We start from the raw sequence: 19,858 nt of genomic DNA, 5'->3' as shown, positions 1-19,858 counted from the left end.
CATCACGATGCTGCCCGCATCACGATGCTGCCCGCATCACGATGCTGCCCGCATCACGATGCTGCCCACAGCGCAATGCTACCCACAGGGCGATGGTGCCCACATCACGATGCTGCCCACATCACGATGCTGCCCGCAGCGCGATGCTGCCCACAGGGCGATGGTGCCCACATCATGATGCTGCCCACATCATGATGCTGCCCACAGGGCGATGCTGCCCACATCATGATGCTGCCCACAGCGCGATGGTGCCGGCAGCGCGATGCTGCCCACAGCGCGATGCTGCCCGCAGCGTGATGCTGCCCACAGGGCGATGCTGCCTACAGCGCGATGCTGCCCGCAGCGCGATGGTGCCGGCAGCGCGATGCTGCCCGCAGCGCGATGCTGCCCACAGCGCGATGCTGCCCACAGGGCGATGGTGCCCACATCATGATGCTGCCCACAGCATCATGCTGCCCACAGCGCGATGCTGCCCGCAGCGCGATGCTGCCCACAGCGCGATGCTGCCCACAGGGCGATGGTGCCCACATCATGATGCTGCCCACAGCATCATGCTGCCCGCAGTACGATGCTGAAATGCCTGAAGACATTTTAAAGTCAGCCGTCTTAGCAGAGAATCTTTTTCCATGCTTTCTGTTTTTCCTCCTGATTTCTGCAGGTTTTTGATCAACAGCTTTTCTCTTTAAACTGCATTAATAATCAGATCTGTACTTTGCTAATTAGTTGACTTCTGAGTTACTTTATTTCTGTTTTTCTAATAATACTTTACTAAAAATAAGAACAATGTGAGTTTCTGTTTGAGTTTTGATGAGTTCAGTGTGTCAGGCCGGAAAAAGCTGCAAGTGTTTGAGTTTCCGTGTGAGTAGCTAAAGAGCCGTGTGTGTGTGTGTGTGTGTGTGTGTGTGTGTGTGTGCACGCCCTGCTTGTTAGCTCGGCTCAGTGTGGCTGATTGATCATCTCTAAGCGCTCACTGTAGCGTGCCGCCTTCTCTCTCTCCGTCTTTCTTCTCCTTTTTTCAACCTTTTATTCCTCAATGTTCTCACTTTCTGACTGGTTTCTGCCCTCGCTGGCCTAGAAAACTGGAAATTTGCCCCTTTGCTCTCCTTTCTGCCCCCACCCTGGGTTTTCTGATCTCAGATCTCCGTCTGTCCTGCTGCTTTCTGAACGGACCGGCCGTCCTGCTGGTCTCTAATTGGACCTCGCTGAGACGGAGTCGTTCTTTAAATTGTTTCATCTGCCATGTTTCAGTTTTTTCTCGAACTCATCCAGGAAAACCAGAGATGTGCAGAAAGATAAATAAATGTGAGCTTTGAAAGAAAAAACACCTTTTGCACCTAAAAATAAGCTAAACAAAACTTTAACCTGACCTGATTTTTTGTAATTATCAGGAGTTTCTGATAAAAACATGAAAACTGTAAAGTTTTCCGTTTAGATGTTTAATTTCTCTCAGGATTTTATTGTTCTAATCTTAATCTTAAGATGTTTTCACTTGTCCTTCCTGGGAACCATTAGTTGCTCTTTCAGAGGAAAAACTGAACAGATCCTGATGTTTTTGGTTATTAAACAGGTCAGCATGTCTTCGAAAGGTCAAAGTTTGAAAAACCCAGAAACAAGCAGCCAACTCAGATTATTTTGAGATAAATCAAACCTTTTCCACCATAAATGTTTATATTAAGTATGATTTACATTCACTCTTTTGTTAAAATAATCTGTTTTTAACTCTTTAGTGCAGCTGGCATTTTCTTTATGTAACTTATAAACTATAACAGGAAAGTGTCAGTAACTCTAACCCTGAAAAGAAAGAGACAGAAAAACTGTAGCAGAAAATTTATTAGGTGGCAAATAAAATCATTTGTTGCATTTATTTTATTGAGCTTGTCAGGCTGCAAAAGCAGAAATGTGAGTTTTATGAATCAGTATTTCTGTTATGTTTTTGTGTCCAGTTTGACCCAGATGCAGACAGAAGCAGAACGGTGAAGTGAAGATGATTTCAGTCATGAACAATTAAACGAGTAGTGTGAGAGTAACAATCTGGAGAATCGGGAGACTAAAAGTTGCTCATCATTTCTGAAATGTTCAGGTTGTTCACAAAGCGTCTCAGAGCTGCTAATGTGACAAAATGTTGAGCGGATGACCTTTAGTGACCCTCAGGGAGTCTGAAGCAGGAAGATGGTGGACAGAGCGACAGGAAGGAGAAACTTTCTCCATAAAATGAAGCCCTGCCAGCAGCAGGCTCTGCTCGTCTGCCTGGTTTTCCTTTATTCTATGTTGGTTGTTTTTCCAGATAAAATAAGTTTATGCAGGCAAACATATGACAGTAAAAGAACCAGCAATCTGTTTTCTATAAAAAATCTGCCCAAAGTGGAGATTTGAGAAAACTCCGTGTTTGTTTGCGTGTATTTAGCGGAAAACTGAGTTTTATGGTCAAAGACAAATAATGGGCCAATAAATCCACCAACTTGCTTTGACTTGATTCTGATCAACATCGTTCTGTGTTTTATTAACTTTATTTTGTAATACATTATGTAAGTTAATTATCTCCCCCCACAAATGAACCTGCAGCGCTATGATGGGCAGACAGGTTTTAGCTCTGTGCTACACCGCCCCCTATGGGCTTGGCATGATTAACCTGTCTGTCACTAGAGGACCCAAATTTGGGTCCTCTCGTGACAGGGGTGTCAAACTCCAGTCCTCAAGGGCCGCTGTCCTGCAACTTTTAGATGTGCCTCTGCTGCACCACACCTGAAAAGAATAATTAGGTCATTAGTTAGGCTCAGGAGAACCGATCTACACAGGGAGGAGGTAATTAAGCCATTTCATTCCACTGTTTTTTACCTGTGGCACATCTAAACACTGCAGGACAGCGGCCCTTGAGGACTGGAGTTTGACACCCCTGTCATTGTGAATGACAACCTGAGACCAACAGGTTAAAACGACCTGCAGGTTCATCTGGATGAAAGCTTTTCTGAAACCAGTCTGGAGTGTGTGATGTTTTTTCAAACTCTGTGTGCAGGTGAACTAATCTGAGGGAAAAATCACAAAAAAAACCTACAAATCAAGGGAAAAGTCACTGATCCAAGAGAAATAAATCCAAATGTACGAAGAACAAAACACAAGCTAAGATACTGAACACAAAAGAATGAGCTAATAAAAAATAAAACTAATGGCTACAAATAACTGAATGTGTTGAGACTGTTCCTAACATTAATAAATGTAAAAATACTTAAAAAGGAAGACAAAAGAAAAGCACCAACATGCATTTCAGGATTATTTAAAGATGCTACAGAGACATTAGTCTCAAGAATGCAGCGCGAGCCCAGCCCAGAAAACTGAAGATAAGAAGTTTTTTTAATTTTTAATTTAACATTAGCCCAACCTGGGGCCTGATGCTAAACCTCCTGCAGGCGTGGCGCCATCTGGCTCAGGGATCTGCCGCGGCATGCCGCTGCACTGACTGATGCGAGCATCGTGGCTTTTCCCTTCATGCGAAGTGGAGCCGAGCATTCTGACTCCACCTGGTATGAAGACAGAGGGCCTGCAGACAAACAGAAACAGTTGTGCCTCCCTGTCTTCGTCTGACCATCTGCGAATCTTTAGCCTTGGGCTAAAAACACAGAGCAGAGAGAACTGCTGGCACCCAACAAAGCATCCTGATTCTAATAAATAAATCCTGAATGAGACCTTCCAGGAATCCAGTCTCACTCTGATCTGACTGATAAAACCTACAGATGAATGGAAACAGACAGATGCTTCACAGCATGTTTAAAAGGTCCTGATATTTCTAAATATTTCCTCGATCAGGCTTCACAGATGTTTATATTCAAGGAAACCATCTGGCCTGCAGCTTGACAGAGAACCGAGTTATGATGGATGCAGAAGTTGGAGACGTTCCACATGAACTCTCTAAACTTTCTGATTGTTGTCCATGAAACGACACATAATTGGTTACAGGACAGTAATAAACTGGAAGCATTTAAAAGACTGCAGTTTGTCTTTGGAAGTAAAAACGCACGAGAGATGAGTGTAGACTGTTGAACTGTTCTCTGTTTTTAGCAAATTAATCAGGCTGATAATCTGGATTTTCTTCTGGAAACGTGAAACAAAAGATAACAGGATTCAGTTCTGTAGTTTTGGACGTGGCAGCGGTGGGCAAAGCCAACTAAAACATTAACGGCGCTAAACCGAAAGCACTAATCATAAACATTAGTTCTTCTAATGCTAAAGCGCTATACCAACATGGTATTTAGTGTAAGCTAATGCTAAAGCGCTATACCAACATGGTATTTAGTGTAAGCTAATGCTAAAGCTCTATACCAGCATGGTATTTGGTGTAAGCTAATGCTAAAGCGCTATACCAACATGGTATTCAGGGGAAGCTAATGCTAAAGCGCTATACCAACATGGTATTTAGGAGAAGCTAATGCTAAAGCGCTATACCAGCATGATATTTAGGGGAAGCTAATGCTAAAGCGCTATACCAACATGATATTTAGGGAAGCTAATAATAAAGCGCTATACCAGCATGGTATTTAGGGGAAGCTAATGCTAGAGCGCTATACCAACATGATATTTAGGGGAAGCTAATGCTAGAGCGCTATACCAACATGATATTTAGGGGAAGCTAATGCTAAAGCGCTATACCAGCATGGTATTTAGGGGAAGCTAATGGTTCCATGCCACTAATTCTCTAAAATAAATAAAACAAAAGCTAAATAATAAAAAGTTCACAACATATAAAAGTTCCAGATCACTAAGATCACGTTTTTCCATTTGAAATAAAATGGCCTTATTTGTTCATTTTCAAACTTTTTTGATGGAAATTGTTTTTAATATCCCTTCAGAATATTCTTGTATAACAACAAACCCTGCACTGTCTGCTGTTCACATTTTTTTAAAGACTGTTTTATTTAAACTGTGTGTTTTTTTTAATCCATCAGTATTTTGATCCGTTTATCGTAACTCCTTTCTGTTCGGTTCTACTGCTCACCTTTAGCTCTCCGTTTATCTCTGTCTGGAAATCTGTTTTTCTCTGTAACTGGATGCAAACGCAGGAGCAGGAATTTAAAGCTGCACTTTTCCTTCTTTAGTGCGGGAGCTAAATGGCTTCAGGTGGAATATCTTTATCTTCTCGTTTAATTTGATTGACTCCATGCTAAACCTTTTAGTTCTTTGTTGTTTTTATCCTTTGCTTTTTCAGTTAAATTTTTTGGAGGGTGTATTGTGAGATGAATGAATGAATGAATGAATGAATGAATGAATGAATGAATCATTCCTGTTTCCTGCTCTTCCACAAAGGAAGCAGAGACTCTTATCTGTCTGAGATCTCAGTTTGAAATCACAAACGATCTGGAGCCAGTCGGGCTCAGAGTAAAGAGAAAATAACCTGCGGAGATCAAATGTTACAGCAAACATCACGCTCCTGCTTTTAACAGAGGATAAAAGAAGCTGCAGATGATGAGGGACGTGAAAACTGAACAGTCCTGCTGGCGGGGTACGATGAGAGGGCAGGCCGGCAGAACGGAGGGAAAGTAAACACTGGAACATCAGAGAGACGGCAGCCAGATTGTGTGATAAAGCTCCGGATTAAAGCATGGTGGCCCATCTGGCATCCGGCGGCAGGAAAGCACAGGAAGAGACGGAGCAGGAATCTTCACACAGACGTTTAGGTTGGAGGACGGATAGCAAACATGTTTAAAGAACTAGTAGCTGGATGATGATGTTTCCAGAAGTCAGATGTTGGATGTGCTGCCTGTTAGCAAATAAACACAAACTCCCATAAACAGGAAGGAAACACTTTAGCTTCAGGAAGAAACAAAGAACTGATCGGATGTGAGACAAGCAAAGAGGTCAGAGGTCGTTAAGTTAGTTAGAGCAGATTTTACAGAACTCATTCATCAAACCGTGGTGGTTTCCCAGGGCTTGAAACTGTCAGTGGGAGGCTAATTATCAGATACTAACAGATGGATAGAAGTTATCTTAATGTTTTGTTAGTCAAGGAAAGCAAACCAAACATAGCTTATTGATGCTACAGCAAGCAAATGAAATATTAAATAAAGCTGATTAAACGTCTAATAGTTAAAAATTGTTTATTTGGTCTTTAGTGTAGAAGAAGAAGCAGAAGGCCTTCCTGTGATCCGGATCTTACTGCGACTCCTTCTGGGTTCCTGGTTTCTTCACTTCCTGCCTGATCAAACGTTTATTTCGACCAGAGACGTTCCTGTTAGCTTCTCTTGAAATCTGAGGTCACTCAGTGGGATGGAGACCCGGTTCAGGACATTTTAATTTTTAAAAGTGTCAGTATGATACAGGAATGATTCAATAAATATAGAATTAATTATAAGGTTAGCTAGTGGGCAGGGCTAATGTTGATCCTAGCTACACCGGCTAACGTTTTCTGGTAAATTTATTAGAGATGTTTCAGCCCAAAATAAAGATATAGAGACTGGAGTTGCTCACCCAGTTTGTGATAAATAAATTAGAACAATTTAAAGAAAAAGAAGCAACTGCAGGTCATAAGTTATTTATTTATTGTAATCTGGCATGTTTTTCCCTCCATATTTAGAAGGTTGTTAAATGAATTAAACCGAACAATGTGATCACAATAATATATCTATTTTTAAAAATAAAATCCAGATACTTAATAAAGATCTGTATTTATTCCCAGCTAAAAAATGTCACATTTTAAAAATATTTCAGAAGTTATTTATTGTAATTTGGCCCATTCCTCTCTCCATAGTTAGAAAGGTGTTAAATTATTAAAACAAGACAATGTGATCTCATTTTATCAATTTGTTACATTCTGGATTCATGTTGATGTGTATCTAAAGACAAAACTACATAAAAAAAAGTCTAAATAAACAGGACTCTGTCGATCCCGGGTCAGGAGGTCATGACCCCCAGCAGGAGGTCATGACCCCCGTGCTGAAGACCTGTCAGGAGTTTTCCTTCAGAACCGAACGCTTTCCTGGTTCAGAAACTTCTCCCCCAAAAGATTTCAGCTGTTGTTGTCTGACTTCGTTCAGCATTTCTCGCCTCATGTGTTTGTTGCATAACAGTACTTTTTGTTTCTTTGCACAAAGTCGACAGCGTGCAGTGGTACGAGCTCTGGGATAAACTTTTACCAGCTGTGACTCGGCCACACACGGCTGTTCAGAGGAACCTGAACCTCCTAAAAGCTTCGGCCTGCTGAGCTGCCAGGCTGAACCGGAGCTGAACCCACGCCAGAGGCCGTGATGCCGCCGTCGGCACCAAACCTTTTCATTTCTCTTCGCGGTTCCTCTGGGATAGCAGTTAGTAATCCTGCCAAATAAACGACACACTTTAACGATGGTCTGCAGCCCACAGACTAATTACATAATTACAATTCTTGGATAAGAAACAAGGATTTCTCTGAGCGAGTTTTTAGGGACGTCCAGGACTCTTAGTGTCAAAACTAAGGAGGAAAATGATTTTTAATGACTGTTCACATATTTTTAAACACTTTTCTCACCTTACAACCAAAAACTTCAATTTATATTTCTGGGATTTTATATCTGAAAAGTGTGGTGTGAATTTGTATTCAACCCCATTTTTTATTGTTTCTCTATCAGCTAAAGTTTCCACCTGGAGAACATCTGTGAACACCAGTTTTTAAACTGCTACAGATTCTCAGGAAGATCTAGGTCTGGACTTTGACTAGACCATTCTTACACATGAATATGCTTTGGTCTAAACCAGCAGGTTTTAGCTTCTCATAAACTCTGACCGGTTTTCTTGTTCCTGCTGAAGAAAAATCAATCACACAGCATCATGGAAGCATGAAACTTATAACGGATTGATTGTTATTTATTAATTTCCTCACCATAAAAAGTGGAGACTGACCTGATAGAAACACGTTTCTTCTGTTTTAAAGCAGCCACAGCTTGTGAGGTGAATATTTTCAGCAGTAAGACACTTGACTCCCTCTCATCCAACTTGGTGCTGCAGTACAAGTCGTCGTCTATTGTTCTGGATTTAACGCAAATGGATTTTATTACAGTAAACCCTGACTTCACTTTTTCTCATGTATTTTTTCATAAAGTGTCTTTAAATTCATGGAAAAATCTGCAGCACGGTCACATTTCCAGTTTTTCCCCGTTCCATGTTTTCTCCTGTTGCTAAAACAAAAAGTGTAAAAGTTGAAAGTGTTCCTGTTTCCTCACTGGTCTGGTTTAAACTTTATTTCACATTTACAGCCACAAACCTCCAACTGTGCCAAAGTAAACTGCAGACAACAGTTTACTTTATTTCTTCGCTGCCTTTTGCTGCCCTCTTGTGGTCTAAAGATAAAATGACCAGAAGTCTGTTAAACACCAACACAGAGAACTGTGGAGCTTTTTATATTTAAATAGCCAATAAAGGATTTTTGTTTTTGTATTCATCCTCTAAACTCAAAAGTTTTATGTTTTATCTTTATTTTGAAACTTAGAATAGAAATAAATTGCTGGTTTTGGAAAAACAGTTTCTTTTGTGGCTCTAAATTTGTGGACTGAGGGTCAGAATGGTTGTTTGGGTTCTAAATGTTGCAGATCCCTCCAGGGACAGTCCTAGCCTGTTTGGGGCCCTGGGTGAATAACCCCGCTGCCCCACCCCCCCAGCCCCCCCACATTCTCCCTGCCCCTCCACCAGGGGGTGCTAACATGCTTCATCCGCCATAACATTTAAATCAGACAAACTCAAAATGTATTTTAATATTTAATTTGAAAAATGTGAAAGAAACTAGAATAAAAGTAAAAACAACCACAGACACAAACATGTTATATCATGAAGCTAAAGGGTATTTTTATGTAAAATTAACATTTTTGAGGTTTCCTCCATGTTTTTCCCTGATCACAGACAAACCTGGAGTGCTGCCTTGATTCTTTCATGCATGTTTGAGAAATCCTTTAATCTCCATGGCAACCATTCAGCTGTATAAAAACGCCTGGGTGGACCTAGCCCCGCCTTCGAGACGCAGCTCCTCCCCCACTCAGCTCCTTCAGACTAGCCAACAGCAATTAGCAAACAGCTGCTGAGGTCCTCATAGGAGCTGCTGCTCAGAGCAGCGCTGGTAAAAACATTTAAGGGTTAAAGAGGAGCCATGTTGGGATGACTTCCTGGAGCCAGAGCTTCAGAAAGAGCAGGAGCTTCTTAAAGAGACAGAGGCCCAATTTCAAGGCTGTAAATTATGAAGTCAAATTTCTGTTGTCACATTTGATATATATAGAATTTTTTTAACAACTGAAGGTAAAATAGTTACTTAATTATGCTACAAAATGGTGCATAAAGCTGTCACTTTAAAAGTATGCAATACAAATACAAAAACTATGAAATACAAAATTAATACTGTAGAAAATAAATACAATTACAATCATTTATTTTTAAATTTAACCAATAGTTAAATATTTATGAAAAGTGTCCTATCGTTGTGGTGTTGATGTTTTTAAATGGGCTGTACTGGTACTGAAATAAATTTGTAATTCAGCACCTTTATGCTTAAAAAAATAATGGTTTGAGTCAGTTCAGCAGTTTTTCTGTATCAGCCTCAGATATCGGTATCAGAAGTGAAAATCGGTGCATCCCCAGGTCCAGGAGCTCATGCCGCCCATCAGAAACAGCTTCTTCCTCTGACCTAAGGAGGTCCAACCCTGAGGCCGGGGGTCATCATGGAAGACAAACAGCTTCTCAGTCCAGCGTCCGTCTGTCTTTCAGGACTACGAGTACCCGAGCCACCCGCAGTCCGCGCAGCACCAGAAGAACGACCGCTGCCCGCCGCCGCCCCAGATGCTGCCGGAGCGGGCCTGCGACGTTCCCGGCTGCCGCTCCGACTCCGAATGTGAGCGCCACAAACGCTGCTGCTACAACGGCTGCATCTACGCCTGCCTGGAGTCCGTCCAGCCCCCACCGGGTCAGCATCCAGCAGCTTTCAGCCGGTTCTGATTCACAGTGGCCGGTGATAATCAGCTGTTTGTTTTGAGCAGTTCTGGACTGGCTGGTTCAGCCCAAACCTCGATGGCTGGGAGGAAACGGCTGGCTACTGGACGGACCGGAGGAGGTTCTGCAAGGTGGGTCCAACAGGAGCACCGCTAAGCTCAGTAAAAAACTGGAAAACTGGGCGATAAGATCAGTGCAGCTTCACAATCACATTTCTGAGATTTTTTTTGGTTGAAATGTCCTCCTTTTTTCAACCTGCCCTAACACGCCGTCATATATTTCAGCCAATAATTTAACTAAATGTCTTTGCTTTGAGTGAATGTGTTTGTGGGTCTCATTCACCCAGATCTGACTCATTTTTTAAATCACTGCGTGTATTCTCAAATAAAAACTTGTGTGCGTCTGTCCGCCAGCGGAAGCATGCAGCACCACGGAGGACGGAGACGAGCCTCTTCACTGCCCCACAGGCTACGAGTGCCACATCATCAACCCCGGGAACCCCGCCGCTGGGGTCCCAAACCGGGGCCAGTGCATCAAGCAACGCGCCAACTCCGGTACGACTTTACTGCCCCCTGCTGGCTGGACGGTCGAACTGGAGATGCAGTTCACACTAACAGATAACGATATATCGATAAAATAAGCAACATTTTCAACTCAAAACCCGGAGTTTCAGGAAGCCCTGATCATGGAGCTTCTTTAGAAATGTGCACTGCATCAGCATTAGATGCTACATATTTAGCATTGAGATGCTATTTTAGGCTTGAAGCTTCACTGATAGGCTAACTGCTTTTAGCACAGTGGTTCTTAACCTTTTTTGAGGTACCGAACCCACCAGCTTCATATGCGCATTCACTGAACCCTTCTGTAGCGATAAATAAAATATGATTTCCCCCCCAAAATTCAAGACATAGGGGTGACCCAGCTAGAGTCTAGTTGGGTCACCCCATGATCACCAAGTCTTCTTAAAAGGTAGAGTCTCTGAGAACAGTTCTTCAAAATATAGTCAGTTTTCAGCAAAGTTGAGCTGACTGTCCAGGAACGACCCAAGGTATTTAAAATTTGCCACAGTTTCAACAGGTTGGCCATCGAAAGAAACTGGAACCACTTTAAGGTCTTTAGATCATTTAATTAGCTCTACATTCTTAAGAGAATGAAAAATTAATAATAAATAATAAAGACTTTGCGGTATTCTGATTCAGTAATGTAATTATATTAGTTGTGTTACCACCCCCACGCCACTAAAGGCAGTAGCAACCCCTAAAAAATGCGACTAAGGAGCAGATTTAGAAGTACACCGAAAGCTACAGAATTTGGTAAAAACTGAGTTTTGCTGAAGTAATTAAAGACAGAAGTTCAACGTGATCCTCTGCAGCAAGTGATGGCAATGCAGGGCGTCATCATGACTTTACACAGTGTGTCTTTACCTCCGCGGCATCGGCTCCGCCGAACCCCTGAGGTTCCATCGAACCCCTGGGGTTCTATCTAATGTTGTTTTCCTGACAGGATCCAGGTTCACCGAACCCCTGGGGTTCACATAAAACCAGATAAAAAGCACATTATGCTTGTTGTTGTGGAGCAGAATGTTGTTTTTTATTTTAAATGCCTCAAACTGGAACAACATGGAAAACAAACAAGATGAGCTGATGATTGATTTCCAAAACTGCTGGGAGAAATATTCTCGTTTTGAAGGAGAGAACACCAATATTTCTAATTCTAGTTCAGTACAAGTCATGAATAGAAGATATTTAATGCAAGGTTTTGTTTTTGCTGTCTGCCTGCAGATGGACGAGGTTTGAGGCATAAATACTTTAAGGACTACAAGGACTACTTGGGTGAGACGACTTAGAGAGTTGGAACAAATTCAAGCTGGTAAATGAAGCCGACCTGCAGCTGAATGTTGTTTTCCTGACAGGATCCAGTTCCAACAATGCAGTGGGCTACGAGAAGCATCATCACAAGCATCTCGGATGAAGACACGTCGGATTTGATCTTCTTACAGTCAGCATGAAAAAGCTTAAGACCAGGAAATAAGATTACAGTTATTATCTTGTTTATTGTAGCCGTGTTCCAGAGCTTCAAAAGGCAAAAAGACAAAACAGGGAAAACAAAACACTAAAACCTGTTCATCAGCTGATCAGAGGTTTAGTTTTAAAACTCTCCACATAAATCAGTTGTAATATCTTCTGCTGAAGTGATTAATCAAATTTATCGCAATGAATTTATTATTGAAATAAACGTTAACTGATAATTAACTGGAGTAAATATGCTTACTGAGAGAACAACACAGTCAGAGCAGAACTGTACAAAAATATCAACATTTTGCATTAAAGATAAAAAACTTGCTTTGTCTATAAATCTGGCAATTTTAGCTTCACCTGGTTCAGATTTCATACAAATATTAGAAGGTTTACTAAAGGAATGCTGTTATTGAGTTTTAGGTAATAAAATATAGATTTTCTTATTCTAAAAAGGAATTTAATTATTTGCTTATTTGCAGTTTTTAAAGTATTTCTAATATTGTTCAAAATAAGCTTAAGAGGTGAAATGAGAAATATACTGATTGTGACTCGATTAATCAACTGAAACAGTTCCATGAATAAAAACCTGAGAGCAGCTGATGAACATCCTGTTTAGATTCTGCTTTTTGCAGCTCTTCTTTCAGCTCTGAGATTTTAATCTGTTTATTCCAATCATCATCTCCTCCTGCTGTTAAAACAGGATGTTTGTCGTCAGATGACTTTAATACGGCCTCAGATGTTGACCCGGTCCAGTTTGATCTCCTCCCACCTGAACAGATCTCAGGTTTTTCACTCCGCCTGCCTCCTCATCGAGCCGTCGCCTGGCGTCCTGCTATCCAACCAAAGAAATGCTGAAGGTGTTCAGGAAAACAAAGGAGAGGCCCGATGTGGACCAAAGCTGTTTGTAAAAACTTTTTTTGTGTTTTCTCATTTTTTTTCCCGGCAACAATCCAAACAAACTGGTCATCAGAGAGAGAACCAGGACCATGTGGCGCTCGTCCTCGTTCTGCCCAGAGTTCGTAAATCTGCGAAGCGTTTAACGGACAGCGAGTGAATAAATCCAGCTGCAGGGCTGACATTGCTGCTTTAAACCCCAAAATGATCTCGGAGGCAAAATAATTAGCAGAATAAATTCCAGATGAGTGAAGGCTGGAACAGAGCAGCTGGGGTTTTATATCGGCTCCGAAAGGTTTTTGGGTGTAGTAAATAATAAAATATTAGTTATTAACATGCATGAATAAAAGTCGGCATATATCCATAGTTTTGTTTTAAAAGAAAGTAGGTTGAATTAGTTGCTAGACCAAAACAAGCTGAAGTAATACTTTAGCAAACATCTGATCAGTTGTTTACGTTCCAACAAGGACATAAAACCCTAAAATTTAGTAAGATAATAAAACTTCTGATAGTGTTGCTCAGAAAAGATGACGGAGCAGAGGGGATAATAAATCTGAGCATTTATTTGCTTTTATTTGCAAACTGAAGCAGCTTTATGCTCTGTTCACATGGTGCTCTGGTTTTTACTGCCTAACAGAAGAATAAGCTGAAAACTAATTGAATGTTTCTCTCTGACTGGTGCTACATCGATTCCACTGTAATAAACCTTATGACTCAAACTTGTCCCTTTTGTCATCTTCAAAATAAAATGAAATCTGTTTTTTCACCAGTTGATTACTTCATTTCTAACAGGGGATTTAAATGTAAATCATATCATCAATCAGTTGTGATGGGCAAGAAGTTCACAGCAGGAATGTTATTTAAAATGAGTCAAACCTGCAAATACCAGCATGTTTGTAAACCTTTTCAGGTTGTTGGGAGCGATGATCTGTGGAAAAAACTACAAGTTTTTTTTTTGTACATTTATATTTACAAGAAAAAGAAAATCTGAGCAAAATTAAAGGAATGAAAACTTCCTGGATTTGCTGTGAGCAGAGATGGTTATAGAGCTATAGAGGTATCACTCCTTTACTTTCTCGCATGACTTCAGATGTTTTCTCACCACTTAGCGTTTGTATTTATAATAATTTGAAGACTGAATGAATAATAGGAGGATTGTGAAAGCCAGGACCTGCTCTCCTGCTGCGGCAGCATGCGGGAAGCATAGACCCCGGTGGGGGGTGGGACTCTCTGTCACACCTGAGCACCTGGCTGAAAGCTGCGTCAGCATAAAGGTGAATCAGTATGAGAGCGGGTTGCTCACTGCGCCGCTGGGTTTGGGTCCAGCTGTCCGCCGTGTGCCGGTTCTGGTGTCCGGTTGACCTTAGCTGGGGGTTATCACCATGAACACACCGCGCAAGACAACAGAGAAAAGGTCAGACAGTTTTTATCTCGTTATTTAAGGTTTGTTTGTAATTAGGGGGGAAAAAACTAAAACTTTATGCTGATATAATAATTGTGTTGATGTTAGAGGCTGGCAAAATTAGAAACATAGCAATATTTTGAGGTACTTGAGATTACTCAAAGAAGTGTGATTTACATCACTGAACTAATGCATTTAACCATTTTTTTATTATTTTATTTACTAAAATTAATTTATACTCTTCTGGAATAAACAGTGTAGAAAATATCAAAAAATTCTGATCAGACTGTCAGTTTTGTTTTCTTAGTTACCAAATAGCTAAAATATATCATGATGATAAATCAAAATTCTTTTGATACGATTTTCTTTTTCATGATAAATGATACGCTAAATGCTAACTCCTGGTTTATATTAATAACTGAGTCCAGAAGGTGTCACTGTACAAAAATCCAACTGAAGACCAGTTATGACTCAAAAACTCTAGATAATTTCTTTGTTGCTGTTTATTTATTCCAGAATGCATATTACAGAACTAACCATGGAGAGTAGTTTTTGTCTGGAGTTTCTAAAATATAAATATTGTTTCTTAAATTCATGTCAATAAAAGCAGGGACAGTTTTAATGCAGCAGGTTTTGAATAAGTTATTTTGTGTTTGCTTCACTGAAACATATTCACTGTATTTTTTGCAAACTTACCGTATGCTAGTTTTTCTTGACAGATTTTCATCAAAGATAAGATATAAAAAACAATTTAATTAATTTATTAAAAATTGACCCTGTCCACAGAAAATTCTCCCAGAAGTCTTCAGGATTATCATCATGCTGCTTTTTAGACTGGCCTTTGTGTTCTTTTGGGCCAGCAGCGGTACTTGTTTTGGATCTTTCCCTTTGAGGCCATTTGTGCCCAGTCTCTCTATTTTATGGTTGAATCATGACCTCTGACCCGGAACTTGACTGAGCTTTAGATGTTCTGGGTTCTGTACCTCCTGGATGAGTCGCTGAAGTGTTGATGATTGGTGTGCCAAAACATTGATTAATATAAGAATCCTGATTATTGTTTGCTGCAATTTAGAATCAACATAAAATGACCCAAAACTGACATAAAAAAATGCAAAGAAATCCACTTCTTCAATTTTATTGGCAGTTGGCAAGAAATGTTTAGGTTGCATTAAAGCCACCTTCTGATGTAGAGTGTGACTCAAAATGTCTCAATTCATACGAGTACTATCATATTATGTCAATCAATTTTGTTTTCCAAAAAACCCTAAAATGTGAATACTTTTGCTATCTGAATATTAGAGAAATCCTCCAGGACGTCCTGACGTCGCCACGCAGCCGGTACAGGAACGTGCGCATGCGCGGAATGCACCACAATAAAGCGGAAACTACAAAAAGTGACAGATTCCACCGGCTCCGTCAACATTGTGGCCAAACATTTTTTTATTATCAATTTTATTTTATTTTTTTTTAACCAATTTCCCTGCAAGACCGAGTTCGGAATGGGCTTCACCGTGTTCAAGGTTCGCAAAATGAAGTCTGAGCACACCGCTAATACTCTAGTAGCTTAGCTACGCTACAGCAGAGCTAAGCTAATGCCGTAGCATCGATACGAGCTCTGGTGAGCGGTTTGTGATTGGTCAGAAGTTGGTGGCAGAAATTAGCTCAGATAACAATATTGATATTAGCGGACAAGTTGTTTGTTTTTAGTAATCTCATCTAAGCATGAATTAATAATTAAAATTGTATTTATTCATTCATGTATCCATCCATTATCTTGCACGCTTAGTGTGGTCGCGAAGGGAGCTGTCAGACTGGTTCAATTGAATTAATTCTGCAGGGTAGGTAGTAATTAGGATTGGCTGTAACTAGCGAAACAATGCGGTTAACCACATCTAGTTAATGATTTAACAGGACGGTTGATCACGTTTTCACAGAGGGGACTTCTGCTTCTTAATAAATCAACATTTGAAGAGTATATGTTCTTTTTTACTCGCATTATCTTTGATATTAAATTTACTTTGATTATCTGAAACAGTTGCTTAATTAAGTGAAACTCGGGTTTGCTTTTTCCTCAGAAATGCCTCCAAACACAAACTGGAAAAGCATTTAAAGGAGAGAAAACGGACATTTCCGCTGCTTATCAAGGTACTGAGATTACGTGTTATTAATTTCTTTGTTTACTTCTTCAACTGAGTTTTTATTCTTGCCTGTCAAACAGCTTATTCATTATTATAAATTATAGAGGTTGGCATGTTTTTGTGATATTCGTCCCCAAAGCGACCAACTCTATTTCCATCAGCAGCCTGTAAAATAAAAACATTATTTGGATGGTTTATTAGGGACATGTGCTATTCCTGCACCAGTAGAGAGTGGTGTAGGGTTCCTGTTTGTCTCTAAGAGCATGACTTCTTAGCCCTGGGGCCCCGAGGCCCCCATGCTGTGAGGGGTCCTCTCCTCTGACACCCAGGCTAACCCGTCGATGAGTCTTCCTGGAAAGTACCACAGCTTTCAGCTCGCCACTAAATGGAGAAACACTTTGCAGCAGCACTCATGTTTCTAGTGGACATGAATTTTAGAATATTGCACAAAAGTTCAATATTTCTAGACAGTCATCTCAGAAAATAAACCTCAAGGTGATTTACTCCACGTTTTTGTTTCATAGAAAATGAAAACCCAAACTTCAGCGTCTTAAAAAAATTAGAATACTGTGAAAAAGTTAATTAATGGAAACTCATGGTGTTATTTATTAAGTGAAAACACCTGCAGATGTTTCCTGAGCTTTTAAACTGTCTCTCACTCTGCGTCAGTCAGGGGAAGACTGCTGACTGGACAGATGTCCAGAAGACAGACATGGACGTCCTTCACAAGGAGGAGAAGACACAAAGAAGCTGGTTGCTTCACATTTCTACTGGATAAAGGATTAATTTAGGCATAATTAGTGATACGTAGGCCATATTTTGTTTGTCTGCAGTTTTAATAACTACATAGGGAAAAAATGTTTCAAAGTAATAAAACCAAGCTATGGTCTTGGTGCTGCTCTGCTAAACTTATCGATCTGCCATTTCTATCTTTTGATCGCTGGCTGGAGGAAAACCTCTTCAAACACACATTCTCTTTCATTAACCTGAGAACTGCAGCCTGTCTGAGGCATTAACTGAAGATGTTAAAGTGCTCAGAAGTCCCTCCTCACTTTCTAAGTTGGGACATCAATGCACCTGCGTCATCACAGAATGAAATGCAAGCAGCTGCCTTGAACTGACGCGTCACACTCCTGAACAGCAGAGGGGATTTTTCTTTGTGTTTGTTTTTATGTAATATGACTCACTGCTGAAGCTCACATTCAGCCTTTTACACCACAATAGGCATAATTCCCTGTTTCAGGACCTGTAGGTATTTCATGCTTTCAGCTAATCTTTAAATTTATTTCTTTTTTTCCCTCATTAATGCGCATTATAATATGTCTTAATGCTTCTAATAATGTAGAGCTTATAATGTTTTGATATTTAATCTGTTTTATGCCCAAAGGGGATGAAGTGAAGCACATTTTGTTAAGCATTAAACTTTATACAGTCTCTTATGTTGCCACTGCAAGGGGTGAAACATTTTAGTTGTATTAACCAGTGAATAAATCCAGATATCGTCTGCCACTTCAAGCATCTAGCATGCCGATGTGAGCCGGTCTTCATCATAACATTATATGCAGTAATGAATATATATGTCTGGTATTTCATAAGCTAAGTTCACACAGCAGATCTTGATGGTTATGCGTCTGACTCTTTTTTTCGTTGTTGCTGAAATCCATTGTGATTGTTTCTGTTGCTAATTAAATGAGGCAGCAGTCGGACTTCTGTGTGAACAATTTCTGACCCCAAAACGACCTGCAGAAGAAGGACTTAAGCGTTCCTCAGCAGCGCTCTACTTGTTGTAGTAGTAATGGCCGCTGCTATCTATAAATAGATTTTAACAATTAATCAATTATTGAAATAACCGTCTTCTAGTTTAGTAATCAATTAACTGTTAACTGGAATACAAACAGAAAAAATGGCCATTACTGTAAGATCAACACACTCAGAGCAGTAATTAAACCAAAACTATACAAAAAATTTATACACTTTGCATTTAAGATTAAAAAAATCTTTAAATTTGTTGCATGTTGAACTTTCCAAGTGACAGTTTTAGCTTCATCCGGTTTAAATTCTATAAAAGATCATTTTAAAAATCTCCTAGTTAGCACCACTATTCAGATATTAATCAGTAAATCAATAAAATAATCCACAGATCATTTCTACACCGTATTGATGTTAAGTAAAGCTGAAAGGCCTGAGATTTTCACGTTGATGTTAAGGATTTATTAGCTGCAGCATCCTTGTGTTCACTACAGGAATGCTGTTAGTGCATTTTAGGCAATGCAATGTTTATTTACAATTTTTTAAAAATTCAGTGAATTATTTGTTTATTTGCATTTTTATCCGATTTATCGATTAAGAATAATCGATTACTAACATGACAACCTACAGTCATGTTTTGGACTGTGGGAGGAAGGAGGAGTACCCAGGGAGAGTCAGGTTGGGATTCAAACCACCGACTCTGTAGCTCCAAGCTAGCAGCGCTACCATCTGTTTATTTTTGCAGGCAGCGCCGCAGCCAGCCTCTTGCCCCCCTGATGGTGGCGTGTCGCCCTGTTATTTTGTTGAACCCTGGCCTGATAGAGTTACTCATCACAGCTTTGTCCCACGCTGACACCGGACCCTCCGAACTGAAACGGGTCATTTAGAGGGAGCGCTCGCCTCTGCTGACACACATTCACATATCGGTGTCACTGAGGTTACCACGGCGACCTCACCGCCCATCAGGGGCTTTTTGTTAACCGACGACGGTCCGCTGCAGCCGTTAAATCACCTTTCTACTCATTCAGTGTGTGTGTGTGTGTGTGTGTGTGTGTGTGTGTGTGTGTGTTGCCGTGGGTTCAGCTTTAAATAAATTTGTGAGCTGTCTTTGTGCCAACAGAGACGCCTGTGGCTCTGTTTTAGCGGCGCCCTCGGCACCGTGGGCACCGCCGACCTGGAGTCTTCTTCCAGGCCGGGTCGTTTAGTGCGACGCCTTCAGGTTGCCATGGCGACTCAGGGACCCTTTCAGCTTGACAAACATTAATTGGGTGTGAGAGGAATGTGGTTTGGACAGCCACCCAGGGAGTTGAGTTAATGAGTGGCTGGCTTCAGGCCGTCGGTTTTTCACGTACTCCCCCATCGCTCTCTCTCTCTCCATACAGGCCCAGGGGCGTTGTTGTGTAATCTGGTCAGATCTAAAATACAGTTATTATATAAGAGGAGCTGACTCACAGCTCGCTGTGTTTCGTTATTTCCTACAGCATAATTTAAGACTTATCGTTTACGTAACTGTTTTTGCACCTTCAAGCTGCCTACTGCCATCTTGTTACTGAAATATAAAGATGCCGCCCTGGGTGGTTGCCCATGTCAGCCATATCAGAAACTGGCGCTAAGCTAACGATAAGCTCTGCTGTTGATGGAAGTGTGCAAACACCAGTGGTGGAGAAAGTACTCAAAAAATGTACTTAAGTAAAAGTACAAATACACAGTCAAAAATGTACTCAAGT

The 19,858-nt window shown here is 40.7% G+C and overlaps 1 protein-coding gene and 1 long non-coding RNA gene across 4 annotated transcripts in view; both read left to right on the top strand.

Annotated features, from left to right (window-relative positions):
- wfdc1 (WAP four-disulfide core domain 1) overlaps positions 1 to 13,565 on the top strand; it is a 23,094-nt gene extending 9,529 nt beyond the window's left edge. For 2 of the 3 annotated variants that reach the window (XM_015036054.1, XM_015036052.1), the window contains 5 exons: positions 9,709 to 9,904; positions 9,978 to 10,061; positions 10,344 to 10,484; positions 11,712 to 11,762; positions 11,850 to 13,565. In XM_015036054.1, coding sequence (XP_014891540.1) covers positions 9,709 to 9,904; positions 9,978 to 10,061; positions 10,344 to 10,484; positions 11,712 to 11,762; positions 11,850 to 11,938 — 561 coding nt within the window. In that variant the 3' untranslated portion in view covers positions 11,939 to 13,565. Of the gene's footprint in view, positions 1 to 9,708; positions 9,905 to 9,977; positions 10,062 to 10,343; positions 10,485 to 11,711; positions 11,763 to 11,842 lie in introns of all 3 variants that reach the window. The other variant, XM_015036055.1, reaches the window with a different exon arrangement.
- A 1,887-nt stretch (positions 13,566 to 15,452) lies between these two features.
- LOC106949652 (uncharacterized) lies at positions 15,453 to 18,086 on the top strand. The gene is made up of 3 exons (XR_001425420.1): positions 15,453 to 15,764; positions 16,320 to 16,389; positions 17,052 to 18,086. It is a non-coding gene; the product is annotated as an uncharacterized LOC106949652 (long non-coding RNA).
- Positions 18,087 to 19,858: the final 1,772 nt, after the last annotated feature.

The sequence above is a fragment of the Poecilia latipinna genome, unplaced genomic scaffold (assembly GCF_001443285.1).
Source record: "Poecilia latipinna isolate Pla-1442-1.1 unplaced genomic scaffold, P_latipinna-1.0 Scaffold356, whole genome shotgun sequence".
Classification (NCBI taxonomy): domain Eukaryota; kingdom Metazoa; phylum Chordata; class Actinopteri; order Cyprinodontiformes; family Poeciliidae; genus Poecilia; species Poecilia latipinna.
The sequence above is the reverse complement of the archived record's forward strand: the minus strand, read 5'-3'. Positions and strand labels throughout refer to the sequence as shown.